Source organism: Coenobita brevimanus, chromosome 79 (genome assembly GCF_032717465.1).
Source record: "Coenobita brevimanus isolate Jiangsu-jjx chromosome 79, ASM3271746v2, whole genome shotgun sequence".
NCBI classification, from domain to species: Eukaryota; Metazoa; Arthropoda; class Malacostraca; order Decapoda; family Coenobitidae; genus Coenobita; species Coenobita brevimanus.
This window is the reverse complement of record NC_137032.1, coordinates 2,356,573-2,373,903: the sequence shown is the minus strand read 5'-3', so window position 1 is coordinate 2,373,903 and position 17,331 is coordinate 2,356,573. Positions and strand designations below refer to the sequence as shown.

The 17,331-nt window shown below is 42.8% G+C and overlaps 1 protein-coding gene across 1 annotated transcript in view; it reads left to right on the top strand.

Annotated features, from left to right (window-relative positions):
- The window catches only part of LOC145408967 (fat-like cadherin-related tumor suppressor homolog), a 335,831-nt gene that overhangs the window by 307,142 nt on the left and 11,358 nt on the right, over nt 1–17,331 (top strand). Inside the window, exons 42-47 of the mRNA XM_080279544.1 lie at nt 1,526–1,799; nt 6,612–6,695; nt 7,874–7,987; nt 12,052–12,289; nt 12,753–12,804; nt 17,077–17,146. Of these exons, the coding sequence (XP_080135670.1) occupies nt 1,526–1,799; nt 6,612–6,695; nt 7,874–7,987; nt 12,052–12,289; nt 12,753–12,804; nt 17,077–17,146 (832 nt within the window). The remainder of the gene's footprint in view (nt 1–1,525; nt 1,800–6,611; nt 6,696–7,873; nt 7,988–12,051; nt 12,290–12,752; nt 12,805–17,076; nt 17,147–17,331) is intronic.

Below are 17,331 nucleotides of genomic sequence, written 5' to 3'. Positions count from 1 at the left end.
AGGGTGTATTATTACTGCAAAATTTACCTCTTTTCAATTCATTGTCACTCCACTCCATGGCAATATAGTGGCCTTACCTTAATAGCATATTGCAGAGAATGTTTGTGTTTTCTAAGTCATATCAAATATAGGTGACCAAGGCCAATACATGCAGGCATGTTGCAGCCATTATAAACAGTATGAAACGATATGATGATTAGGAATGCACAAGAAATTTCTGAATAGCGACTGCTGAAACCAGGCAAAAATCATAGACTTCATCCGGCTGACAGTTCAAGTGTTACTTTCATTCAACTCACTCTTGCTCTACTCATGGGCAGTAGAGTAATCTCAGCTTAAATACCTTCAGCATCTAAAGAGTCTTAATTTCTAACCGCACCAAATATACTAAGAGTACATGAGTACTTTCCGAACAACTGGCTGATGAAAAGAGGCGAAAACTGCAGACTTCTTCGTCTCAAGGCTGGTGCTCTTCTGTCGCTAGCCAAGGTAAAGAGGTTAATAAACCCTTCAGTACATGAGGCCTTACCTATGTTCAGTAATACCATCAGCAGACAGCAACAGTAAACTGAAAATGACATCATCTGGATTCAAGGGGTTAATATGCAGAAAGTCCTATTATATGTTGGTGATGTGTTTCAGCATATAAAAACTTTTTCCATGAAATAGGCACTTTGCATTGGAGGACTGCAAACCAGCTTCATAGATGGCATTGGCTATTTCCCTGTAAAATAATGTGGACTTAACTCATTGAGTCCGAGAATATATGCCTAAGTTTATAGACCATCCCCTGATTATTTTATAACTGACCTTCTGAAATATAGGGGTTACGTACATTGTTGGAAGGACACAAGTCAAGAGTGAGAGCAGTGGAAATGAGTTATTTGAGGGGAGCCTGTGGAGTCACATGGAGAGAAAGGCTGACAAATGAGGATATAAAGGAGCGTTGTGGTGTGGATGTGGATGTGATAGGAAGCGTTATGAGGAACACACTGAGGTGGTTTGGCCATGTGGAGAGGATGGAGGGTGAAAGACTGACAAAGAGAGTGTATGTGAGTGAGGTGGAGGGGGGAAGAGGGAGGGGGAGGCCGAGGATGAGATGGAGGGATGAGGTGGAGAGGTATATGAGAGAGGGGAGTGTGAGTTGGGAGCAGGACAGTGAAATGGCTGGGGACAGGACGATGTGGAGGCGATTTGTTTGTGACCACCTCAGACGGGATTGAGGCGTTTGGCAATAGATAGATATATAGTACAGGCAAAGTAAACCCATACAGTATAAAAGGCCATCCATGAATTAAATAAATTGTCTGGTAACAGGAAGATCAAATAAATAAAGATCTCAGACAGATTCAAGGAGTTAATAGCAAATAAGAATGTAAAACACACACACACACACATGCACCATATAATGAGGACTTTCTGTACTGTATTTGGATATGTGCTTTTTCATTTTTTTTCATTTTTTTTTTTTTTTTTTTTTGGCGTGTTTTTGAGTTTGGTTCCTTGTGTCTGTGGGCCACAACAGGGCCCACCACTTCCTCCCCGGCCAGTCTCCTACACTCCCAGTGGCACCGACTCCGTCCTCTTCAACACCCTCAAGCAACTGGCTGACCTCTCTGCTGCCGGCCACGAGAGCCTGGAGCTGGAGACTCTATCCAATGAGTTCCTCCACAGTCTTAACAAACCGATGGTCACTCCTCCAAGCCTTTCCCCACCACCCAAAAGTGACTCAGACCCACCACGCAAGCCCTGGGACCACCACAACAACCTAAATGATTCATACATCACGCCCATCAAGGGTGAGTCTACACACAGACTTCCGCTCCCAGTTACAATATTGGTGCTGGAGAGGGATGCGTTCATGTGGTGGGAATGACATAACTGCGTGGTTCCACTACCTGGTTGTTTAGATGTCCCTCAGCTCCCTCCACATCCCATAAAAGGAGATTGTTGGGCTGGAGAAGAGGGGCATCTTCAACCTGCAGTCCACCGGGTTCATATTCAGATGAGCCTGGGGCCACAATAGTAACAATATATAAAGCATTACAGCCTGTTCTTACATGACTCTGTAGATGTGTTGCTAAATTATTGGTTTTGAGTGAAAATTGCTTTAAACGAAGACCAAGTATCAGGAAAACAGACAATCTTTCCATATACTGTATATTCAAGGCATCAAATGAGTAGAAATGGAAATGCATCTGATCATGTGATTGTATATATCTTTACTAAAAAATGTTAAAATTATTAAGTGGTTAAAAGAAGTAGGTTATTCATAAATATTAATATGAATTATATCCTGACCACTTAATCAGTGAGCAATGGCGTGTTATATGAAGTGTTCTTATATCGATTAACGGCTTGGTAGTGGAAGCTTGTTGAACTTGGAATGACAGTGCAGTGCAAGGGAGTCTTTGTTTAGCAAGCTTTCTCTTAATACGTTCATCACTGTTAAGCTGTTCTTCGGCACAAGAACACTTTTCACACAATGCGTCACAATTCATTATTCTATCTTCCCACCATCCAGCCCAGTATTACCCCATAAGGAGTGGTGGACTCCATGGCTAGGCTACTCAGTCCAGATATTTAAGGCAAAAATGACCAGTTACTCTACCCCGAGGAACATCACATGAACAGTACACTCCAACCATTTCATGGATCACAACTGGCTGGATTGCCTTAACTCATTAGCCCACTAAGTGCCTAAAAATCTGCACAAGGACAGCGGGACAGATGCACTACATCAGAACACAAAACAGAACCCTTGATCTTGCTACGTGCATCAAAGAACTGTCCCATACTGGGAAATTTATACAAGTGCATGAGTGGAAAATATTCATTATTAACCCGTCAGTCTGATGATGTATGTTCTGTTTTACTCCTGCTATTACCAGATGATTATATTTAATTTTGGGGAGATCTCTTGTAGTGAAAAGAGTTAATGAAGGCTGTATGCATTTACCTTTCACAGTTCATGTAAGTGTATCAAAAAAAAAAAAAAATAGTAGAGATAGCAAGATTAAAATTCAGAATACATCACTGAACTGAATATGGGAAACAGTTAGGCTGTGCAATGAAGAGTCAGAGTTGATATATCTCATATCAGCATTAATATCTGTGTGCCCTAGCACTCATTTTTAAAAATTACTAATGGATACTAGCATTAATGCTCTTACTGTGGCTGATGCATTTGGGTATTTTGCTCAAGCTAATGCCAAAAGAAGTTGTTCAACTGAGAGGTATCCTAGTGCTTATGCTCTCCTCAAACAGACATGAGTATAAATTTCTGTAATACTGGTAATACAGTTGAATTCAGTCTTATATTAACCCCTTTCAGTTGCAGAAGCCTGAGGCCTTTCTACTTTAGTCCAGTGCATTTAAGAGTAGATGACAAGCTTACTTCCATGGTTAACATGACATAAAAAAATCTCCAGTAACCTCTTGGGGATCGAACATACAAGGCTGTCACTGACTGGAGCGTTCTAACCACTATAACCAGGCTCCTCATGATACTAACATATTTAAAGTACCATTTGAATATGTTTACTCGAGGGAAACCCTTGCGGTCCAAGGGTGAAGATATCCAAATACAGTAAAACCTCGATATAACGGACTTCAATAGACTGGAATGTGCTTTTATCGGACTGGAGGAGCTACCGGACTAAATTCCTATATATTGGAAAAAGTTCAATAAAGCCAGAAGCTGTCCGGACTGCCTGACCACTTCGGGTATGTTCACCACGCTAAGTTAAATAAAAGACATGTTTATCAGTGTACAGTACAGTATTATTATATATATTATACTATTTGATTAATGTAGTGAAGTTATAACACAGTACAGTACCGCAGTGGCAGTCAAAACAGTTTAAAAACCGTTCATGCAATATGGACTAATGTCTAATATATTGGAAAAAGTCTGGGATAGCAGGGGGAAGTCCGGATGTCGCTTTTATTGGAATTTCGCATTTTTCGGAATGGCTTGGGCCCCAGTTAGTCCATTATAGTGAGCCCAGAGCATCAAAGTCAAGGGGGTTCTAGAGTGGGATGCCTTCATGCGGTGACACTGATATAACTGGACAGTGGAGCTACTCAGTTATACTCGTACAAATGTTCCTAAACTCTTTTGTCCCCCAAAGTTGGATGGTGGTGGACTTAAGGAGGGCAGCTTTGGCCTGCAGTCAGTTTGGTTCATGTTCAGATTAGACTGGGGACACAACATCAGCACAGTCCAGGGAAACGACCATGGATGAATCAAAGACCAGAGGGAGGAAGGATGAAACTCTTCACATAAGATAAAGAACATGAAAAATCTTATATATCACACAGAAAAGCACCAAGAAAATGTCAGGAGCCAAATGCAAAGGAAAAGAAGCCCCTGAAGGACAGAATGCAGTAAAAGACCTGAGCCCCCCCCCCCAGGGGAGAATCACACCAGCCGTGAACCGATACATATCTAGCGCGGCTTGGAATGTGACATTGACCTTGACCTACTTTCATCAATATTGAACTTGTAGGAGATTTTCATCCCTACAACACACCAGTAAAATTTTGTGATGATGAGTGGTTTTGAAGTTACAGTGGTAACAGACACACAAACCTTGACATGCACCAATTTTGAACTTGTGATCAATCTTTTTTTACCTACTACACACCTGCAAATTTTTTTGATGATATCTTGAGTGATTGCGAAGTTATCGTGCTAACAGACACACGTAGACAGACACACAGACAGACAAATTGAAAACAATACCGGCTTCGCTATCGCGGCTGGTAAAAAGTGGTCACAGGAGCCACATCGCCAAGCACTGGAAGGCTTCCCTCAAAGAAAACATCAATCAGAGCAATAAAGGACTACACTGTGGATGAAAGTATGGTACAAGGGAATTCCGAAGTCATGGTTGGTTGTACTACTAGAAAAGTGAGGACACGCACTTAAAAGACTAGAAAATGCCACAATGAAGAGAGAGAGAGAGAGAGAGAGAAAGTAATGATGGGTAGCTGCAGCACTTGAGATGGATAAGTACTTAAACACATGACTGAACAGAACAAAGTGTCTCTGTATGCGGCTGCAGTGTCCACACACATCAGCATAATCCTGCAAGGAGGCTCCTAGTAAGGAGATGCCTTGACAAAATCTTATTGAAAAAAACATTGGTAGAGTTAAGGTGCTCCATCAGGTTGTGGATTACTAGGATCTACTTCCAGGGGTTAGTTGGGGTATATTGCTTGTGTAATGCTATTGAAGGTTAAAGACTGTTTGCTCTTACCTTCAGTGTCCAGACTGAGTAGTCTAGCTATGGGTCCATACACATTTGATGGGGCAGTACTGGGTTAGAAGATGAATACAGTAAATGAATGAACTCTTCTCTGTCAAACAAATTAAAGTTCATGGAGTCCATCCTAGGCCTTGCATTACACCTTCTTGAGATTAGTAAATCTGCTATTTTAACAGATGCTTGCAAATTTTTATTTGCCTGGACCTACTCAAATTATAAGGTTGTTGGCTTGATATTAAAAGTTTGGAAGGATGATTGTTAATATCTATTCAGTAAGATAAGTGATTTACTGTGTGCATGAGAAAAAGAAGTACAAACATTTAAAGTTAACCCATTCACTACTAAGTCACAATTATTTTCTTCTACTTCAAGGTTATTTTATTAACCTTAGGAAAGACCTTTAATAATGATGGAGTTCATGAAGTATATGTCCAACCTTTCTACTTCTAAAAGTCCATCTTGAACTATGTAATTCCATACAATGACAGCAAGAATACAATTAAAGATGCGTCGCTGGAATCAAGTTCAATACTCCACATATGTTACTGTGGCTAATACAGGGGATTTTTTCATGCATGGCTTCTTTTCATTTATGTTGCTGTATTTATTCACTGTTGCTTTAAGTGGCTGCTGCTTGTGTTCTTCTACCTTTATGTTGTTATTATTGATTGAAGAAATTATGATTTACTCACCTTAACTCAGATATTTGTCCTTTTGTGGTTTATTTCATGTAGCTCAGTAGCAGAAAAAGACATTTTTGTGGTTCATTATTGTTCCATTTAACTCTTCTTTGCGACTAGAACCATATACTAGTATTAATCTGTTGTTATAACTCACCATTCAAGATAGAGATGTTAATTTTAAATTGAGTGGTAAGAGTACTGATATTTTTTGTTTATTTAGAGTATGGTTATTATAAGTCAGGGATGTGTTCCAGACTACAGGCAGTCCTCGTTATGAAAGTCATATGTGCTCTCGAAAATATCACAGACTTCTTCTTTCAGCTGTAAATGGAAATTGGGGTGTCTGGCAAGTCAGTTCAACAGGTACCAATGGAATTTTTGTAGACAATATTTTGTGAAAAACTTATGAATTTGATTGTAAAATTAATGTAAGAACTAGTGACTTATGACGAGGATTTATTGTAGTCGTTTTGTTATGTCCGCATTTTTTACCAATTGTGTACTGCATGATGTACTGATAGATCATATTTGCAAAGGGATATTAATGTTCCATATGCAGAAACATACTGATCAGGAAAAGGTGCAAGAAATCCTACCGAGCTGATGAGACCATGACCCCAAGGTAGTATTAACTCTTTGATTCCTGTGTTGCCAGATGTAGGTTGTGATTTGGTAACCAACCTAGGGGAGCAACGACCCTCACCTGGCCAACAGTCACCAAGCTCAGACAACTCTTCAGGTAACTACTCAACTCACCATTACTTATAGTTCAGTTCAAATTAGGATTAAACTTGGCAGTAACTTGCATCCACACCTACCCATACTGTGTCACTGCAACTCTGTCACATCTAACTATGATTTCACTCGTGCATGCCCAGCTTAGCTCTGGTTAGTTACACCGCTGGTACTGCATGGGGGGTTGCCTTAGTTCTCTCCTCTTTCTGGCCTCTCTTCTGGCAACCCTTCCTTTGTGATTCCTTTAGTCTTTGACGTTATGGTTCCTCAGAGCTCTGTTCTGCATCTAGCTGCCATTCATAATGTTTCATATTGATGCAGTGCCCATTGTTCCCTGGCCATCTTTTACACACCAGTGTGTCTGTCAGTATCCTTATACAGTAATGGCTTACGAGTATGTTGCAGCATCCTTGGTGTGCCATGGGCTTTTCATCAACTTGTTATTTTTGAGTCTTTGCACCCCCTGTTGTCATGTAAATGCCTCTTATTAGTGACTTATCCTTTTGGGGTCTTAATCCTCTTGTTTCTCTCACTTCGTTTTCAATGTCCCTCTCATTCTCCTTAATTTAGTTGAGTCCTTCACCTGTCTTTGATTGGAGTTTGGTTCTAATTCCTCTAATTCCCACTTGTTTTTTCAACACGTTCGTGCCATACCAAAGACTATTTTACATGTATACCAGGCTATTTTTTATTGAATTTTTTTATCATTCATGGCAGGCCCCTACACTCAGGAGAATGCTGTTGCTGAAGGCCAAGCAGTGAGGGGTACAACAAAATAAAAGGAGATACAGTGACACATACACGATGCACACTGCATTATAAAGCAGTAAACAATGATGAGGTGAATTAAAAAAAAAAAAAATAAGGGGAAAAGAGAGCAAGTCGTGTACACAAGAATCGTAAGAAAAAGTAATGATCAACACAGTGAAGCGCTGTGTGCCATGGAATTAAACACAAAGAAACTGATGATACAGGGAGAGTATGTCCCCCATTTCATTGGGGTGAGTTATAAACTACTGACAGATCGCACAAAATAATCCAGGAGGCCTAGAGAGGGCTACGATGAGATAGGTTGCAAGATGATGGGAGAGCAGGTCAGGTGTGGAAGTGACGTTACAGAGCTTGCAGGGCTGGCAGCCTCCTGATATCTAGTGATAGTTCCCCAAGGGTGTGATACTTCAGAGGAATGCAGGCAGTGTGATGGCAACATCACAGTGGCAGATGAGGGTGGGGTGCTTGCTGTAGACATGTACCACATAGCTGGTGTCATACTCATAGTGCTGAATGGTGACGTTTGTGGGTCGTTCAGCGTCAGCTCACAGGTCTAGGTCCTCCCTGAGTCAGTCTTGAAAGATTTGCTAGACAGTTACCTTACTTGCATTAATATGTCACAACAATTTGTAACAGTTTTAGGCATGTAATAGTTATAGGCATTGATATATATATCATAGCACAGTATGCAACATTTGCACAATATGTTATGTCTGGTGTTCAGGTGCAAAACATACACATCCTCTGGCCAGAATGCAAACACATAATGAATGGCAGACACATACCAGATGATCACATGGGGTAACTGACGAAAGCCAGCTAGCTCATGTGACAGATAAGCACCACACACACACACACACACACACACACACACACACACACACACACACACACACACACACACACACACACACACACACACACCGCTCGCTGGTGCTGTGGTAACGCTCTTGCCTAGCATCTGCTAAGACGGGGGTTCGCGCCTTGCTCGGGATGCGAAAAAGTTTCACTGACAAAGCAGGTGGTCACTGTCCTCCTTGAGCAAGAGGATGGGTGTGTGCGTGTGTGAAGGTCAAGGCTTAGCCCTTAGATCGGACTATATGAGCTCTCAGCTCTTCCGGGAGGGTAAAATGCCGATGATCACAAAACCATCACGTGATCCTGACCAACCTGGTGAATCACACACACACACACACACACACACACACACACACACAGAGTGGGCTGTATATATTCCCAGAAATCGGAGGTGAGAGTCAGTGAGAACAAGAGAAGGCAGAAGGGGATTGGAGAGACGAGAGTAGGAAGCTTAGGAGATAGGGTAGAGTAGGAGGTTTGCCATCATGCTGACAACTCGTGCGTCATGTCATTCTGTTCATCACACGAACAATATAACTGTGTCACATTAACAACCTGTAACTCCGGAGAGTCTCTGTGTCACCTTCACTTACGATACAATCTCCACTCTGCCCAACACCTCACGACTTATGTTGGAATCAACCCACATTACTGGTGACAGAGGTGCCTCACCAATCTACAATTCCAACTCCTAGGTATGACTCTTTTCTACATATGGGAGCAGCAGAGATCTGTGATACCCTACAATACTGTCATCAGTAGCAATGATTGTCTGCATTATCCACCTGTTACTTAGCTACCTGCCAACCTATCAATCTACCTTATTAACATCCTTGGACATATCAAGAGGAAGGGCAGGGAAGGAGAGGCTGCAGGCTGCTCAAGCAAGGCAGTTAGCCTGGACCTACTAGGTGTGACTAACATAGGCTTTAAAAAAAAAAAAAAAAAAATGACCTGAGATAGTTGGTGTGACCCTGATGGAGAGAGAGTAGTGGGAGAAATGAAGAGGACCTGGGAAGTGGAGGTCGCAAAGAGGGGAGAGGGCTCCTTGGGAATCGCTGATGATTATGACGGAGATTTTGAGAGAATGAAGTCAAGGGCAGAGGCAAAAAGGCATGTTACCCTTCCAACTGCATTTTCTCTTTGTCTCGTTACCCAAGAAAATGTTATAGATAGGGTTCACTGACTTATTTATGTGCATTCTTATACATCTTGCCCTGGATTCATTAACAGCCGTAAGCTCTTGGAGCCTCCGTTACCAGTCAGGTTGTTCCCTTTCTGCATTATTCCAGGATGCACAAACTATGTTAGCTGCCATCTTTGTGGTGTAGATTCTCCCCTGTGCTAAGGGACCCCCAGACCACTCTCATAGGATTGTGACTTGGAAATTTAGGTACATAAAATCGATTATATGACCTCCGTCCAAAACAGTGGCGAGTTGTTTGTGACATGGAGGATATTTCCTTGTGCACAGTACATACACACCTATGTACAGTACATACTTATGTAATGCACCTACTTACTTACTTTGGCACCTATTTATGTATGAATGTATGTGTGTACCTACATACACACCTATGTATGTACTGTACTTACATGTGTACCTACCTCTATACACGTGTGTATGTACTTCTGTATGCACCTATGTACATACTTCTGTATGTCCTTATGTACGCACCTATTTACTTATGAATGTATGTATGTGCCTACGTACGCACTTATATGTGCTGTACTACATATGCACATGCATGTACTTATGTACTGTACTTGAATACATACAGTACTTCATTACTTACATATATTTACGTGCATACAGTATATACTTAAGTAGGTATGTTCTTTCGTAAGCAGTGTTAAGTGCGTATGCTCATAAATGCTCAGTTTTGTGCATTACGGGTATATGGATAAGTGCTTCATTCGTATCTCTGTACATACAGTAATCCCTCATTTATCCAGACGTGGAGTACCCAGACATGTTCATTATCCGGATACAGGACCTTGGCTCCATTAAACCATTATTGAAATTTACTTGCCATTATCTGAACATGAAAGTCCCTGAGTACTTTGGCTGGCCAGCCGGCATATTCAAGCAATCGGTATCATGGCCGCTGGGCTCTAGCTGTGCATGGGAAATAGACTGTAACCCACAACCTGAGCTGATATGTCTGTCAGCCCCTGTACTGAATGGTCAAAGTCGTGGGCTGGCCCGATCACTCCCTATGAACCTCCAGCACCTGAGTATTACCGACCAATACCATAACCCGCAAGCGGTGTCAAAACACCCTTACACATCCCCACCGAATGTTCAAAGTCGCGTGGCCACCAGGATTAGTCTTTCCCAACTGCCATCGCACATTTAACACAGACCACAAGCCATGAGTATATGTACAGTGACAGAGCCCATCTGCCTCTAAACCAAACATCCAAAGTCGCCTGATCACCTAGAGTTATGTTTCCGAACGGCCAATGCCCGTGTAAGACAGACCACAAACAACGAATAAATGTATGGCAAAAGCACTCGTCTGCCTTTAAAGCGAATGGCGGGAGTCCCCCAGCCTCCAGGTTTAGTGCAAAACCTCCCACCACGTGTGCCTGTCCACTTCCTTGCCGAATGATCAGAGTCGCCTGGCAGGCCGCATTAGTCATACACTGCCTGAGGCAGTGATGCAATGGTCATCCACTGTTGTCTTCATGTGATAACCCTTGCCTGAGCAAACGGGAATGAACTTCGTATACGGATGTCAGTTTGCCACATTTTGCTTCCTCTGTGCTCAGAGGCAAGCATGGGGTGTGATATGGCAGCACTGTACTGCTTGCCAGCCTCCAAGCCTGCACCTCAGTTCCTGTGTTTTTCTCCCTCGTGTGTGGTCACACTCTAGCAAGCATGGCTGTGAATGCAGTTGTTTTTGTGGTTGTCTCCTACTTTCCTCAAGTTGTGGCCCTCCTCTGCTGCACTTTTGTGTGTATGATGATGGCTCCACCACCGCCTGAGAAGCGGAAGAGGAAGGTTTAGACTCTGGAGAAGAAGCATGAGATATTGAGCAAGGTTGATGTGGGTAGGAACACAGGACACATATTGCGGGAATATGATCTAGCCTGTTCAACATTGTTTGATATCAAGAAGTCACGGGACAAGGTTACACATTATGGATAGGTCTTTGATGAAAGCACATATTGCGGTGACAGGAAGGTCATGGCCCAGGCCCGGCATGCCAACATTGACTGGTCAACATTGTTGTGGTTTCGCCAGCAACGTGCTGCCAATGTGCTTGTGTGTGGGACCGAGTTGAAGGCTGTTTGCATGCCTGCACAACATGTGTAACCTCAGCACTTCCGAAGGTTGGCTCTTATGCTTCAAGCTTCACCATGGACTTGCAGGACGCAAGGCACATGGCAAGGCCTTGGATGTGGCACTTTCACCAGAAAGTGCAGTGCCTGATCAAGGACAATAGCCTTGCCCTTGGTCATGTCTGTAATGCTGACAAAACTGGTCTTTTCTACCACTAACTGCCCATCAACACCCTGGCAGAGGAGGAGAAGACTGTGACTGCTGGCAAGTTATCCAAACAGAATGTGTCTGTTTTGTGCTGTGCTAATGCTAACAGGATGCACCACAAACCAATTATTGTTGGGCATGCAAAACAATCCCGTTGTCTCCTTGGGTTGATGGATAGCCTGCCTGTTGTGTGGTACCATTCTGTGAAGGCCTAGTTTACCACCAAGATTTTCAGACTGGTCCCACAGACATTTCGTCAAGGAGGTTATGTGTTATCAGTTGGAGGTCGTTGGTCTCACCCTCAACAAGGTGAAGGCACTCCTGCTCCTGGACAATGTCCCCATGCATCTGTCTGAGAAGGATTTGGTTTCTGATGACAGTCGCATTAGGTGCATGTTTCTGCAACCTAATATCACAGCTATGATTCAGCCAGTGGACCAGGATGTTACTGTGGCTGCCAAGAGATTGTACAGGTAGAGGTTCCTCAGTGAGGTAATGGTGTTGCTGGAGGATGAGGATGGGTCCGAGGACACACGTGGGGAGCAGGCCTTGCAGAAGCTATGGCATTATGACCTGACGACTGCAGTGTTCATCTGGGTGAACGCATGGGAGGAAGTCTCCGTGAAACCCATCGAAAGCAGTTGGTCTTGTCTCCTCCAGGGATGCGAAGCCAAGCACAACTTTGAGGGGTGTGGCATGGATGATTTCCACCTTTGTCTTCGCAAAGCAGGAGGGCAGGTGGATGTCGATGACGTGAGGGATTGGCTGGACGATGATGTCGGCGATCCTGGTTATTAGATGATGTCTGATGAGGAGATCACCGCTGCTGCCTCTGTGTGCACAATAGAGGACAGCGACACTGACGAGGATGAGGTCTCTGACTCGCAGCCCCCCCACAGCTCCATCACTCCCTTATCTCTGTTATCGACATGCCAGTCTTGAGGAGGTGCTGGAGTACTCCAAGCACCAACAGTGTGACAAGGGGTCGGTACCACTCGGCCTGGCGATAGAGCTGTAGGCAGGCAGGGATTCTGTCATCCTTCGGCATAATTGTCGGTCCTATTGTCAGACCAGGATCAACTCCTTCTTCAAGCTGCCACCCCCACAAGTGCCAGCCCATTCTTGCCACCACCACCACTCACATATCGCTGAGCTACAGCAAGTAGAGAAGGAGGTGGAGGAGGAGTTCTTTGACCTTTGCTAAATGCAAAGGTTTGCCACTAAACCACATAGGACAACAGTACACCTGCTGGAGGTGTGTGGGTAACAAAGCCTGTCTGCCGTGCACTGTGTGGTAAGTACCCCAATCAGATGTTTTTTGGTAGGGAACTCTATTTTTTTCATAGCTTTTTCATAGCTTTCTAGGTGTTTAAAATTATTATGGATATTCCCATGTATGTTTTGATGTCAAAATATGGCAGATTGACCTGAAAACAGTGCCAAAATTAGGAGGGGCACTGTACATACTGTAGTGTGTAAGTAGGGTGTTTTTTTATTTTATTATTATTTTTTTTTTTCATGGTTTTCTTGGGCATAAAATTATTTTGGATTTTCCCATGTGTGTTTTGATATCTAAATATGGCAGAATAACCTGAAAACAGTGCCAGAATAAGGGTGGGGGATACTGCATACGCAGTAGTGAATAAGTAGGGTGTTTTTTGGTTTTCAGTGTGTTTTTTTTTTTTTTTTATAGTTCTCTTGGTGTTCAAAATCATTTTGGATATTCCTATGTGTGTTTTGATGTTTAAATATGCCTAAATGCCCAGAAAACACTACCAAAGTAAGCAGAGGTACTGTGCCAGTTGGTTAGGTATAAGTTGCAAGTTGGGTATAGGTAGGTTCCGGGTATTGTAAGGTGATATTGTTCATTATCCAGAAATTGCCACTACCTGGACATGCCTTTGGCTCTATTATGTTGGATAATTGAGGTAGTACTGTACTTAAGTGTACATTTTGTAAAGACCATAATATATACATTCTTACAAACATATTCTTGAGTACGTTCATGCTTATGCACTTACGGACGTACGCCCTCTCAAAAATTTTTTGGCACCCCTTTCTCTGATACCCTTCACAACGATCAGTGTTACAGACTTTGTGAAAACTGTACATGGTGTGGTTGGTACCCCTGTACTTCTGTCCCTCTCCCACTGGATTTCATCGTTAACAGACGAATTAACACACACCAGCAACACAGGGTCAGGGATACCAACCACACACCGTAATTCAGGAGTTGATTCAGAATGCCTTGTGTGGTGTGGCGTAATGTATCATGCCGTAAGGGTGCCGAAAAATTTTTTATAGCCTGTACATATGGTATTTGCATACATTGGCATGGGCCTATGTATGGACATACATACATACATACATACATGAATACTTAAGTATGTATGTACGTAAGTACTTAGTTCCATCTTTGTATACAATTGTCCTTAAGTACGTTTGTGCTTACGTGTGTAAATGCAAATGTACGTACTGTATGTATTTATGTATAGTACGTACTTGTTTTGTGGAGAGAGGTAGGGAGAGGAGGATGGGGAAGGGAGGAAGAAGAGGGAGGAGGGATTTTGTGGTTGTGCATGTTAGTTTTAAATTAGATACAGTCACATGATAGACTGGTGGCTGCTGATTGGTTGAGCAGGTTTTCCCCACCAAATCCCTGATTACAGCAGAAAAGTCTTGGAAGGGAACCAAACACAGCATTGAATAGCCTTAACCCTTTAACCGCGGGTATTGTTTTCGTCTGACTGTCCTCTCCCGCGGGGGTTTCAGCCAAATGTAAACAAACCTTTAAACCTTAATAACTCTGCACAGAATAAAGCTAGAGAAAAAAATAAGGTACCATTAGAAAGTACTATCCTTCAGCTTTCCATTGATGTAGGTTTCATGACTTTGTTGACTTTCACAGGACGGGCAGAGCCGTTAGAAGTGAGGGGTGTAAAATCACTATTTTACGCCCCACACACCAGTACCAAATGCCAACCACTCTCTCATAATAGTAATATAAAATATATGAACACTGTACATACGATAAACACCCACTCTGTGTTCACTGAGGTAGGTAAAAGGCACTTCACTGCGGCTGCGCCCGCTCTTCACTGCAGCTGCGCCTCACTTCACTGCGGCGTCACCCGCTCACTGACTTTTCAGGCGATCTTTTCATTATTTCTAACTTCTAATATTATTTTATATATAATCTGGGCAATATACATTATATTTACACTGCACTTATTACTATATTGCGTCAATGTCGCATCACAGAATTACACAAGTGCCGCAGAATTACACAAGTGCCGCAGATTCTCTTATTACAATATCACTTATTATACTGGCCAATATTTACATTTTTTTCTTGGCAAAATATCCCTTATTACTACATTATCCATTATACAATTATTGGTAAAGCACATCACTGTCGCATCACTGTATATCACTGTCACTTTCAGTAACTCTGCACAGAATAAATCTAGAGCGAAAAATAAGGTACCATTAGAAAGTACTAACCTTCGGCTTTGCAATGATGTAGGTTTCATGATTTTGTTGACTATCACTGGATGGGCAGTGCCATTAGAAGTGAGCGATCTAAAATCACTATTTTTCGCTCACACACCATTACCTTCGTTCATACACCATTATCAAATGCCAACCTCATTCTGATAATAACACTATAAACATATATGAACACTGCACATACGATAAACACCCACTCTGTGTTCACTGAGGCAGGTAAAAGGCACTGTCATTACCCGCACTTCACTGCCACATCAGCGGTGTTGTAATCACTATTTTTCGCTCACACACCATTACCAAATGCCAACCTCATTCTGATAATAATACTATAAACATATATGAACACTGCACATACGATAAACACCCACTCTGTGTTCACTGAGGCAGGTAAAGGCACTGTAATTGCCCGCACTTCACTGCCATATCAGCGGTGTTGTAATCACTATTTTTCGCTCACACACCATTACCAAATGCCAACCTCATTCTGATAATAATACTATAAACATATATGAACACTGCACATACGATAAACACCCACTCTGTGTTTACTGAGGCAGGTAAAAGGCACTGTAATTGCCTGCACTTCACTTCCACATCAGCAGTGTTGTCGCTCACACAGCTGGACAGATACTGATGCGTGTTTGGTCCGGGGTGGGGTGGGGGGCCCAGGGGGTGGGAGGTGGGGCCCCAGGGGGGGGAGGAGGGAGGTGGGGGTCGGCTGGAGTGAAAGAACTTAATAGCTACTCTCCCTTGAAACAATTGGCGCACGGAAAAAACGCGGGGTATTCAAAATATTCACAAACATTCGAGAATGACACCCGCGGTTTGGTCCAGTTTTTGCAATGTCATTCTGGAATGACACCCGTGGTTAAAGGGTTAAAGGAGTGGTCATAGGCCTTCCTGCATGACGCGCTGTTGCCCGGCGGCTGTTAGTGAATCCGCTCCATGATGTTTACATGCCGTATGCCTTTGGAACCACCAGATTCACTTATAAGATTATACAAAATAAGTTGCTCATTTCATTATCTTTCTAATAACATTAACCTTTTGCATCAGAGCTGAAAAGTTTTCAAGTTCTTTGAAATATTAGAGAAAAAGAATCATACGGTTTTTATCATTCAGCTACTCCTTTCCATAACTTAATACTTTCTACCCATTCGACTCAGTGTCCTGCAGTGTAACACCTTCCCCTTCACTTTTGTGTTTATAAGAGTGCTTCATTTTTGTGCTTTAATATTCTTGGCTATCCTCTGATCTTAGAACTAGTGTCACTCTCTCTCTTCTGTAAGGTTCAGAGCATTTAAGGCAAGATTACATGGACTATGTTCTAAATGGCCCTTGGCCTCATGGTCTCATTGCCCATGGCCTATGATGACCCATGGCTCTTTATGATCCATAGTCCGTCCGACTCATGACCCAAGTACTCCCTCAGACCATAGATAGGCCTGGTTTTCTTACCCCCTGGCCTTATTGCCCATAGCCTATGATAGCTCATGGTTCTTATGGTCCGTGGTCCTCATGGCCCAAGGGATTTCACAGATCATGAACCAAGGTCCTTTTGTCCCATAGCCCATGGTCTTATTGTCCTAAATCAGTGAATGCCCTTGACTTTCATAGGCCACCATCCATATGGTCCATGCCTAAGGGATCCAATTGACCATAGACTTTGGCTTTCTTGGTCCATTGTCTTCATGGCCCATGACATCATTGTCCTTTGCTATTAATGACTCATACCTTTTGTGGTCCATAGTCCCCACGGCACATGGCCCAGTGGACCACACAGCCCATAGACTATGGCTCTTTCGGATCGATCGTAGGAAGTAATCTTTGACTCCATCTCCTTATGGTCTGACCCCTATAGCTCTCACAGTCTTTGGTCTTATTTTCCATGATTCATGATCAGAGGCCGCAAATGCCCATATTCCATATTCTCAGTTATATGCATCTAGCATCATCCTGGACTAGCCTGCAGAGCCTTTATTCAAAAGATGCTGTCAGTCAGGCT